The 11,480-nt window shown below is 46.4% G+C and overlaps 2 protein-coding genes across 2 annotated transcripts in view; both read right to left on the bottom strand.

The window, feature by feature from the left end:
- Positions 1–431: 431 nt before the first annotated feature.
- On the bottom strand, positions 432–3,895 carry ndufa2 (NADH:ubiquinone oxidoreductase subunit A2). The gene is made up of 3 exons (XM_034140484.1): positions 3,746–3,895; positions 3,190–3,296; positions 432–582 (listed from the first exon to the last, which is right to left on the bottom strand). Exons 1-3 carry the CDS (start codon positions 3,847–3,849, stop codon positions 491–493), a joined length of 303 nt encoding a protein of 100 aa, XP_033996375.1. The 5' UTR covers positions 3,850–3,895; the 3' UTR covers positions 432–490.
- Positions 3,896–5,145: 1,250 nt separating this feature from the next.
- Positions 5,146–11,480, bottom strand: part of LOC117490555 (A disintegrin and metalloproteinase with thrombospondin motifs 2-like) — a 45,497-nt gene continuing 39,162 nt past the window's right edge. Inside the window, exons 17-25 of the mRNA XM_034140322.1 lie at positions 10,193–10,273; positions 9,935–10,098; positions 9,587–9,746; positions 9,228–9,360; positions 8,282–8,492; positions 7,451–7,580; positions 7,283–7,357; positions 6,737–7,196; positions 5,146–6,426 (exon numbers count right to left, since the gene is read on the bottom strand). Coding sequence (XP_033996213.1) covers positions 5,451–6,426; positions 6,737–7,196; positions 7,283–7,357; positions 7,451–7,580; positions 8,282–8,492; positions 9,228–9,360; positions 9,587–9,746; positions 9,935–10,098; positions 10,193–10,273 — 2,390 coding nt within the window. The 3' untranslated portion in view covers positions 5,146–5,450. The remainder of the gene's footprint in view (positions 6,427–6,736; positions 7,197–7,282; positions 7,358–7,450; positions 7,581–8,281; positions 8,493–9,227; positions 9,361–9,586; positions 9,747–9,934; positions 10,099–10,192; positions 10,274–11,480) is intronic.

Here is an 11,480-nt window from a genome sequence, read left to right as displayed (position 1 = left end):
GATGAGGATATATCCTATCAGCCCTGAGTCTTATTAACACCTTCAGGTCTGTTTCACTGCTTTAGGTCTTCAGGTATTATATCAGAAGAGCTGCAGGTTTCCTTTAGCTGAGCGGCAGAACACCATCAAGACTTTGTAAATCTCAGACGGACTGGTGATGAAATAAAATGAGATGAGAGGAGATGAGAGGAGAGGAGATGAGAGGAGAGGAGAGGAGAGGAGATGAGATGGACCTTCATTAATCCCCGTGGGGAAATTCAGTAGTTTAACAGCAACAGGTGAGGATGAAAAGCAGCACAGATTCACACAGATTAAAGATTAATACAATTAAAGATACAATTACAATGATATACAGTTAAGTCACTTTAAAATATGTGTGTGCGCCGGCTGGTATGAAGTTATTGTGAAATGCAGAGAACATGAAGCAGAGGGATGTTTATAGTATTTATTTTATTGGTATCAACACATGTACACACAGAGAAGCTTCAGGTCAGGGTTTGGACTGAGCCAGGCTCTGCAGGGCCGAGGCCACCTGCTCCGCTGACATGTTGTCCACCGACACGCTGCTCTCCTGACCCAGCTCTAAACAACAACAACAACAACAACAACAGATATTTAGAGATCATAACAAACATCAGTGAAATTATCTGATCAATCAAAACATTTTTTATTTCATTTGACTCTCAGACACTTTTCACGCTGCTGAGGACGCTCTGCACTGAGACGCTGCTGAGGACGCTCTGCACTGAGACGCTGCTGAGGACGCTCTGCACTGAGACGCTGCTGAGGACGCTCTGCACTGAGACGCTGCTGTGGACGCTCTGCACTGAGACGCTGCTGAGGACGCTCTGCACTGAGACGCTGCTGAGGACGCTCTGCACTGAGACGCTGCTGAGGACGCTCTGCACTGAGACGCTGCTGAGGACGCTCTGAGACGCTGCTGTGGACGCTCTGAGACGCTGCTGTGGACGCTCTGCTCTGAGACGCTGCTGAGGACGCTCTGCTCTGAGACGCTGCTGAGGACGCTCTGCTCTGAGACGCTGCTGAGGACGCTCTGCACTGAGACGCTGATGAGGACGCTCTGCTCTGAGACGCTGCTGAGGACGCTCTGCTCTGAGACGCTGCTGTGGACGCTCTGAGACGCTGCTGTGGACGCTCTGCACTGAGACGCTGCTGTGGACGCTCTGAGACGCTGCTGTGGACGCTCTGCACTGAGACGCTGCTGTGGACGCTCTGCTCTGAGACGCTGCTGTGGACGCTCTGCACTGAGACGCTGCTGAGGACGCTCTGCACTGAGACGCTGCTGTGGACGCTCTGAGACGCTGCTGTGGACGCTCTGCACTGAGACGCTGCTGTGGACGCTCTGCTCTGAGACGCTGCTGTGGACGCTCTGAGACGCTGCTGTGGACGCTCTGCACTGAGACGCTGCTGAGGACGCTCTGCTCTGAGACGCTGCTGTGGACGCTCTGAGACGCTGCTGTGGACGCTCTGCACTGAGACGCTGCTGTGGACGCTCTGCTCTGAGACGCTGCTGTGGACGCTCTGTTCTGAGACGCTGATGTGGACGCTCTGCTCTGAGACGCTGCTGTGGACGCTCTGAGACGCTGCTGTGGACGCTCTGCTCTGAGACGCTGCTGAGGACGCTCTGCTCTGAGACGCTGCTGTGGACGCTCTGAGACGCTGCTGAGGACGCTCTGCACTGAGACGCTGCTGAGGACGCTCTGAGACGCTGCTGTGGACGCTCTGAGACGCTGCTGTGGACGCTCTGCACTGAGACGCTGCTGAGGACGCTCTGCTCTGAGACGCTGCTGTGGACGCTCTGCTCTGAGACGCTGCTGAGGACGCTCTGAGACGCTGCTGTGGACGCTCTGAGACGCTCTGCACTGAGACGCTGCTGTGGACGCTCTGCTCTGAGACGCTGATGTGGACGCTCTGCTCTCAGACGCTGATGTGGACGCTCTGCACTGAGACGCTGCTGAGGACGCTCTGCACTGAGACGCTGCTGAGGACGCTCTGCACTGAGACGCTGCTGAGGACGCTCTGCACTGAGACGCTGATGAGGACGCTCTGCACCGAGACGCTGCTGAGGACGCTCTGCACTGAGACGCTGCTGAGGACGCTCTGCACTGAGACGCTGCTGAGGACGCTCTGCACTGAGACGCTGCTGAGGACGCTCTGCACTGAGACTTTGAAGTGAGTGGTATTGGTATTTATTGATTGTTGTGCTTTTATCTTAATCTGGATTGTGGGAAACAGTACTTCAATCTCTCTGTGCACTCAAACTGAAAGACTGACAATAAAGTTGACTTTAGTTTCAAATGTTTGTTTACAATTATTTACTGTAGTTTGTCCACAGTGTGATTGATGCTGATGTATCTGTGTATTTATACATGTTATTATCTCCACAGTGTGATTAATGCTGATGTATCTGTGTATTTATACATGTTATTATCTCCACAGTGTGATTAATGCTGATGTATCTGTGTATTTATACATGTTATTATCTCCACAGTGTGATTGATGCTGATGTATCTGTGTATTTATACATGTTATTATCTCCACAGTGTGATTAATGCTGATGTATCTGTGTATTTATACATGTTATTATCTCCACAGTGTGATTAATGCTGATGTATCTGTGTATTTATACATGTTATTATCTCCACAGCGTGATTAATGCTGATGTAGCTGTGTATTTATACATGTTATTATCTCCACAGTGTGATTAATGCTGATGTATCTGTGTATTTATACATGTTATTATCTCCACAGTGTGATTGATGCTGATGTATCTGTGTATTTATACATGTTATTATCTCCACAGTGTGATTGATGCTGATGTAGCTGTGTATTTATACATGTTATTATCTCCAGTGTGATTGATGCTGATGTATCTGTGTATTTATACATGTTATTATCTCCACAGTGTGATTGAAGATGATGTATCTGTGTATTTATACATGTTATTATCTCCACAGTGTGATTGATGCTGATGTATCTGTGTATTTATACATGTTATTATCTCCACAGTGTGATTGATGATGATGTATCTGTGTATTTATACATGTTATTATCTCCACAGTGTGATTGATGCTGATGTATCTGTGTATTTATACATGTTATTATCTCCACAGTGTTGAAGCAGGGCTGTAGAGGTAGAGCTAATATAATGTAATATAGCTGTGGTACCGTAGCGGGCCCAGAGCCGGGCCTGGACTCCAGAACACTCTCTGATCCGGATCGGGAAGTCTGGGTTGGACGTCTTCAGAGAAACATAATGCTGCTCCACAAAGTCCCTGTGAATACACATTAACACACATTACTACACATTACTACACTGTTAGAACATATTATAACATTGATGTTAGCTGTTTGCTCTGTTTACTGTTAGCTGTTACCTCTGTTAGCTGTTACCTCTGTAACCTATGTTACCTCTGTTAGCTGTTACCTCTGTTGGGTGTTACCTCTGTTAACTGTTAGCTCTGGTTACTGTTACCTCTGTAACCTATGCTAGCTCCGTTAGCTGTTACCTCTGTTTACTGTTAGCTTTTAGCTCTGATAGCTGTGTTAGCTGTTACCTCTGTTAACTGTTAGCTCTGATAGCTCTGTTACCTCTGATAGCTGTTAGCTCTGTTATTGGGTCATTCTCTAGGGGAATGCTAATGCTAAGCTAACAGGCAGAGGGTGTATCCCTGGTTCTATGTTAGCGGCAGATCGCGGCTCTGAGGCCCGGCTCGCAGCTCACCTCGCCCCCTGACTGGCTCCAGAGGTCTGGCAGAGATGGAGGCGGATCTCCCGCAGATTCCTGCCCAAAGAGGAGCCGATACTTCTGACCGCTGCAGCCGCCATGTTAGCTTCTGGAGTCAAGGACGGGAGGAGGGTTCATTAAGACCTGAGTTCAGACTGACAGGCAACCAATTAGAGGGTTTGCAGCCCGGAGTTCAGCCTTACAGGCATCAACACTGTCTACTTGCATCTACACAGTGTCTACCCGCAAAGATCCAAAGGCTTAATCATCAGATGCACAGCAGCTATAGTGTAGATATACAATGAACATCTGCAACATAAATATATATAAGACACAAAACAATAAAGCATTTACACATACTATAAAAATAGTGCAAGAACATCTTAGAGCAGGGAACAGATTATAAATGAAACAGAACAGATTAAGTTGCAGACCAATGTGAAAGTAATGCAGGAGAAGTGAGATATAAACCTGTCAGATAAACACAATAAGCTAATGTAATGAATGTTGTCAGAGAGGTCGTGCTGGAGTCTGTGTACATGTAAACAGACAAAGATAAACAAGATCAGAATGTAAAGTTAAACACTGCTTGTAGTAATACATCAATAACTTTTCAAGATGAAGGTAAGCAGCATCAAAATATACTTAGAGCAGTCATTGAGCAGAATGATAAACAGTATTTACATTATTGGATGCATTTAATTCAAATGGGGGAATCCTTTCTTTGTGTAATTCTTGAAAATGTAACATTTCTAAAAGTCTCTTCATTACTGCTTGGTTTTAAAACATGATGAAATATGCAACCTGTGTTTTTACACACACACTATCTATACAATAATAAAAGATATCATATCAAATGAGACAGTAAAGTTCTGCTTGTGTTTCAACCTTTAATATAGTTTAATGTTTAATATGGACCAGTATCATTCTTACCTTCATGAAGTGATGTATTTATAAGACTGCTTCAAATATCAACCAACCAGCTGTTAAACTCTGTTTCCAACATTAACATCAAACCTGATGTATGTCTTTATGTATGAATATTATTCATACATCATGTTGAATAATCTCTGATGCCCAGAGGATATTCAAAATACAACTCTGAGAATTTATTCCATGGATACTTTTACTGAAAACCTAACTTTGCTTTCCTGACTGCTTTTCAATCTAAACGTACCGTACCTTTAACGGCCCGTGTCGGGTCTCTGCCGGCTGTAAAGGATCAACGTGAACACAGCAGGACGGAGGCGTTTGTTTGCGTTAGCGGATGTGATAGCTTAGCTTGAGCCCAGCTAGCTAGCCTTAGCTTTATATTAAATACACAGAAACGACAGTGGTCTGAACATCATTCTGAGAAGGAGATGTGAATTTCTAACTGTACCTTTGACACAAGTTGCTGGAAGAGGCTTTGCTTTATTTAGTGACAGGATGATTTGGTACAAACATCTGGACACCAGAAGCAGAATGAAGGGTTTATACAGGTAAGACTTTCAAGATGTTTGATTCTATATTCAAAGGCAGCTGAGTTATAAACATGACTGTGAACTAATGAAGGATGAAGGTGATCCTCCAGAGATCAACAGCCGGTAGCTTCGCGGGTTCTGCAGTCTGTTTCTCGTTGAGAGTTCGTTAGCGTTAGCAGAAAGTGAGCAAGCTGCACATGCGTCATCACGAGTGAAGATTAAAACATATTTAGTGTTTTTTACAATCCGACGGGTTTCCTGTCAGTCCGGCCCTCCCTGTTCCGCCGCAGGAGTTCTTTCCGTCGTTTCTCGTTCAGAAGCTGCTGGATTCGTTTGTTTTGTGTTCGCTCGCGGACCGGCGGCATCCGCAGCACAAAGTAATTCTGCTGCGCCCGGTCTCCGTCCAATCCCACGATCCGATACGGGACCTCGTCCACCGAGTTGTTCTCCTTCTTAGAAGACAGCGGGAAGAAGGAAGACGGCGATGACGTTGGTTCGGTTTCAGTTTGACGGATCCTCCCTCCAGATGTCCTGTTCGGAGACGATGTGGCGACGATGACAGCTGGTGTTATTATTGTGGCGGACGTCCTGAACAAAGCCGGGGTCGGACTTTGACCTCTAGCTGTCTCTGTTGTAGCAGGACACCTTGTAGTGGTAGTTTTCCTCCTGAATACATGTGGTGGAGCAGTTCTTCTTGGACGCCTTGTAGTGGTAGTTTTCCTCCTGAATACATGTGGTGGAGCAGTTCTTCTTGGACGCCTTGTAGTGGTAGTTTTCCTCCTGAATACATGTGGTGGAGCAGTTCTTCTTGGACGCCTTGTAGTGGTTCTAGTAGTGGTTGTAGTAGTAGTAGTAGTAGTAGTAGTAGTAGGAATGGTCGTAGTAGGAATGGTCGTAGTCGGAATGGTAGTAGTAGGAATAGTAGTAGTAGGAATAGTCATAGTCGGAATGGTAGTAGTAGTAGTAGTAGTAGTAGTTGTAGGAATGGTCGTAGTAGGAATAACATCAGGAGCTTCAGAGGAAATCGAAGGTTCCTCGTAGGACGAATATTCGTCGTAATCGCTGTAGTCAACGTACACAAAGTCGGTGCTGCTTCCACTGGTCGGGGGTGGAGTTTCAGTAGAGCGGGGGGGTGGCATACTGTTGAAGAAGCTGCTGTCCGTCCAGGAAGAGGTGGGCGCTGAAGTCATGGTCTCCGTGGTTAAACCAAACAAACTAAGAAGACAAAAAGAAGAGCGTCAGTGAGATCAGGACGGCTTAAAAACAGTTATTGATCTATAGCTGTGTTTCCACCTAGAGTTCCCTTACTTTTAAGAGCCAGGAAATACTTTTGAGGATCTGAAAGGTTTCTTGAAAAATAAATCCCTGGAAAGAAAATGACCAGGAACTTCTGGGTGGAAACATAGCTTAGTGCACTGAATTTCAAAGTATCACCTCCTACCAACATATTCAACAAGTCATCATAATCAAACAAAGAGCAAAGGTCATCAAATCAACAACATAAAGTATTCCTGGTTACCCTGACCTGCTGTCGGTGGTCGACGGGAACGTGCTGCTGAAGTGGCTTGAGTCTTTAAAGTTGATGTTGGTAAAGATGTCAGAGTTGGTGGAGTTTGTGGAGTTGTCGGAGTTGGTGGAGTTGTCAGAGTTGGTGGAGTTGTTGGAGTTGTAGGAGTTGTAGGAGTTGGTGGAGTTGTTGGAGTTGTAGGAGTTGGTGGAGTTGGTGGAGTTGTAGGAGTTGTAGGAGTTGGTGGAGTTGTTGGAGTTGTAGGAGTTGTAGGAGTTGGTGGAGTTGTCAGAGTGCGTGGATTTGGTGGAGTTGTCAGAGTTGGTGGATTTGGTGGAGTTGTCAGAGTTGGTGGAGTTGCTGAGGTTCCCCTCGCTGCAGGACTTGCAGCACATCTGACGGTATCCCGCGATGGAGCAGTACCGGCTCAACGTCTCCATCCGACAAAACACTGAGCGGTCACCACGGCATCGCTGTCCTGAAGACAGAGAAGATCAACATGGACAATCAACCCCAAAGAATTGCAGAAAGTATAAATGCAGAGAGGAAGAGGAGTGTGTTTACTAGAGGAGATCTTTGGAGCTGGGAAGGCTGGGTTGGACCTGGACAGCCACTGAATGATGGCGTTCTTCTGGTCTCCTGCAGGGCAAACAAGCGGTGAGCAACAACAACACACAGACTGCAACTCTTTGTCAGTGCACTTATATTTGCTTCTGATTGGTCAAGGCCTACCGCTACAAGGAGGGGGCTGGCAGGTGCGGGTTGTGATTGGTCGAGGGTCGCTGCAGTTTTGGGCTGAACCTCCAGGACTGGAACACACAACCTGACGCTCCCGAGTCCCGTTTCCACAGGATACTGAACACTGCAACCACAAACATGCTGATCAGATTCAAATGTTCAGAATCTAGAATGATCAGGATTTGGGGTCAACAAACCTCCAAAGGGTTAAAGTCACTCATAGTAACTGTACGAGTAAGAAGGTAGTCAAGAAATGAGAAAGTGAGATTTACCAGAAAGAAGGTCAAGTTAGTCCAGAAAGGTGGAGGTAGTCCAGACAGACGAAAGGAATTTAGACAGGTCAGAGAAGGGATCAAGAGGAACTGAGAGGTAGATCAGAAAGAAGTGAGAGGTAGTCCAGAAAGAAGAGAGAGGCAGTCCAGAAAGAAGTGAGAGGCAGTCCAGAAAGAAGTGAGAGGCAGTCCAGAAAGAAGTGAGAGCTAGTCAAGAAAGAAGAGAGAGGTAGTCCAGAAAGAAGTGACAGATAGTCCAGAAAGAAGTGAGAGGTAGTCCAGAAAGAAGAGAGAGGTAGTCCAGAGAGAAGAGAGAGGGAGTCCAGAAAGAAGAGAGAGGGAGTCCAGAAAGAAGAGAGAGGGAGTCCAGAAAGAAGAGAGAGGTAGTCCAGAACGAAGTGAGAGGTAGTCCAGAGAGAAGAGAGAGGGAGTCCAGAAAGAAGAGAGAGGTAGTCCAGAAAGAAGTGACAGATAGTTCAGAAATAACTTAGTCTATACATTCCCTTGTGGTAAATCATCCTTGTGAAAATTCCCCTAGCTTCCCTTAGCGTACCGGGGTCCAGGGTCCAGCCCTCCAGGCAGCGGGGCAGGGGGTGCGGTTGCAGGTTCTCTTCCCCTCCGGTCGGTCCTCTCCACACAGTGTGCTGTGCACTGAGCGCGGCTGCTTCCCAGCGCTGGCCTCCTGCTGGCAGCCGACCCAGCGGCGCTGCCACCCCGTCTGACCACAGGAGGCGCTGCAGTCCTCCCACTCCCCGGTCACCCAGCTGAGGGGCAGGAACAGCACAATTTTAGAAGCCATTTTTTTTTTACTTTGTTTATTGGGTTTTTTCAACAGCATACAGTTATTCTATCAGCATGTATCAAAAGTAGGTAAACAAATCTTCACTTTATAGAAAATAGGTAGAGTAACAATGTAAATACTGCTTAAGACCAGGGCAAACTAAATCCATCCGTGGGGTCTCTTAAACCTTGTGTCATCATATCATATCATTGTATTTCCACATGGATATTTTGTAACTTTTTTATGCTATTTTATTTCTATTTCAGAAATATTTTGGATTGTTTATTTCTAGTCTTTTAATTTCTCTTATGTACATTGCCTTGTGTTTTTATGCTGCTGCAACGCAAACATTTCCCAAATTGGGATCAATAAAGTACTTCTTATCTTATCTTATCCTCCAATTGATTGAATCCGCCATTTAATCAGCAATGCACCAGGAGGATCTGGCTTTTGACGGGAATTACTTTGTTTGTTTTGATTCAAGTTACGCCCAAAACGCACCTATAAATAATTCAGAAAATGGATGGAAAAATTATGAAACTGCTTTGCAACCACCCCTTGTATATTACTTTTACAGTGACGAGTTGCAGGTGTTACCGTGACGAGCTGCAGGTGTTACCGTGACGAGCTGCAGGTGTTACCGTGACGTTACCGTGACGTTACCGAAACGTTACCGCGACGTTACCGTGACGAGCTGCAGGTGTTACCGTGACGTTACCGTAACGAGCTGCAGGTCTCCGTGTTGCAGGTGCGGCTGATGGCTCTCGGTTTGTTGATGTTGGAGCAGAACGTCCTTTGAACCATTTTCCCGTCAGCTTTCCTCCTGCAGCCGAACCTCGTGTACTGCTTCCCTGGCGACAAGACAATACCGTTAAACTTCGCCTAAATGCACCGCGGTCAGGTAGTTGTTAACTCTTCCTGTCAGGTACATGTTAGCGCTTCCTGCACCGCGGTCAGGTACATGTTAGCGCTTCCTGCACCGCGGTCAGGTACATGTTAGCGCTTCCTGCACCGCGGTCAGGTACATGTTAACCGGTACGCTTCCTGTACTTGTTAACCGGCAGCAGTGTTATTTACCTCCCCCACAGGGCTTGGAGCACTGAGACCACTTCTTCAGTGCCCACTCGTAGAAGATGGCGTCCTCCTGCAGCAGGTTGGACTCCAGCGAGGACTGGAGGCCATCCGGGATGATGTATTTGTAGGAAACCGTGACCTTGGACTCACCGTGGGAACGAACCTGAGGGACAGAAACACGGGAGGCGCATTTTTACTGATTAACGAACAAATACAATCAGATGTTTCTGCCATCCCATTAAGAAATCAAAGGACCTCTCTCCAGAACACATTTCAGAACAGGGTTTTAAGTGCCTCAGTGAGGCGTTTTCAGGTGTTGTTGGACTTGTTTTCAGGTGTTGGTGGACTGACCATGACCAGGACTCCGTACTTCAGGGGTCCGGTGGTCTGGATGGACTCCTGCTCATCAGTGTTGCTGTACTCCCACATCGCCCCCTTCTCAATCACCACCCGGGACTCAGGGAGCTCCGCCTCAGCGTTCAGGAAGAGGTGACCGGTCTCCGTGTTGGTCATCGCTTGAAACAATAAAGACACTCGGTTTAACTGGATCAGGAAGACAAGCTACAGACGATCCTTTCATCCTCCCCTCCTTCATCCTCCTCTCCTCACCCAGGATGTGAGGAGTCCCTCTGAACTCCTGGATCAGGAGGTGTCTGGCTCCTTTCGGGATCTCCAGGATCTTCAGGTATCCTGTAGAAAAAAAATGTGAGTCCAAAAGGGGTCGTATTAACACCACTTTATGATTTCTGAAGTAGAAAGCTAAAGGAACTACAGCACGGTCACATGACTTCACGTCACTACCGCTAAGCTAAAGGCGGCTAATGTTGGGCTATAAAGGAACTACAGCACGGTCACATGACTTCACGTCACCACCGCTAAGCTAAAGGAGGCTAATGTTGGGCTATAAAGGAACTACAGCACGGTCACATGACTTCACGTCACCACCGCTAAGCTAAAGGAGGCTAATGTTGGGCTATAAAGGAACTACAGCACGGTCACATGACTACACATCACCACCGCTAAGCTAAAGGAGGCTAATGTTGGGCTATAAAGGAACTACAGCACGGTCACATGACTTCACGTCACCACCGCTAAGCTAAAGGTGGCTAATGTTAGGCTATAAAGGAACTACAGCACGGTCACATGACTTCAAGTCACCACCGCTAAGCTAAAGGTGGCTAATGTTGGGCTATAAAGGAACTACAGCACGGTCACATGACTTCACGTCACCACCGCTAAGCTAAAGGTGGCTAATGTTGGGCTATAAAGGAACTACAGCATGGTCACATGACTTCACGTCACCACCGCTAAGCTAAAGGAGGCTAATGTTGGGCTATAGAGTGGCGAAGTCACGCCCATCTACTTCCGCCCCATGGGACCTTATTTCGGAAAAATAATGTATTGAAGTCAATGGAGAGAGAAAACTTATCTTTCGATCCCGTTTGAATTGTGCCATGAATTACACATATGATGTTTGTCAATCTTAAAAAATAATTTCCATGTCAAAAAAGTCACAGTTTGTCGTAAAACTGTTGAAATATAAGACTATGAAAAATACGCAACTAGAAAGACTACAAATCCCAGAGTCGCGTAAGACAATTGAGACACTAAGATCAGCACAATTGAGATAGCTAAGATCAGCGCCATATAGATAGAATCTATCTATATGGCGCTGGCTAAGATAAGATAACTTTAACAAGATGCCTGTGTGCTTAGTACCAGGTTGTTATTATACCAGCAATGGGTCTTGCTCGTTCTTTCGCTTCCCGTCTGATGAAAGGACCAGGAGTGTCTGGATCAAGCTAGCTAGTAGCTAGCACGTTAGTTAGCATTACAGCCTTGTCATTTGTATTAGCCTTAACATGAAGTAACATTAAGTAACTCAAAATGTTAAACA

This window comes from Trematomus bernacchii, unplaced genomic scaffold (genome assembly GCF_902827165.1).
Source record: "Trematomus bernacchii unplaced genomic scaffold, fTreBer1.1, whole genome shotgun sequence".
Lineage (NCBI taxonomy): Eukaryota > Metazoa > Chordata > Actinopteri > Perciformes > Nototheniidae > Trematomus > Trematomus bernacchii.
The sequence above is the reverse complement of the archived record's forward strand: the minus strand, read 5'-3'. Positions and strand labels throughout refer to the sequence as shown.

Coding starts and splice junctions, on each gene's coding strand:
- ndufa2 (XM_034140484.1), bottom strand. CDS start 3,849: ATGGCGGCTGCAGCGGTCAGAAGTATCGGCTCCTCTTTGGGCAGGAAT. Junction 3,297..3,745: donor GGAGCCAGTCAGGGGGCGAG/GTGAGCTGCGAG, acceptor GTGTATTCACAG/GGACTTTGTGGAGCAGCATT. Junction 583..3,189: donor CCGGCTCTGGGCCCGCTACG/GTACCACAGCTA, acceptor GTTGTTGTTTAG/AGCTGGGTCAGGAGAGCAGC.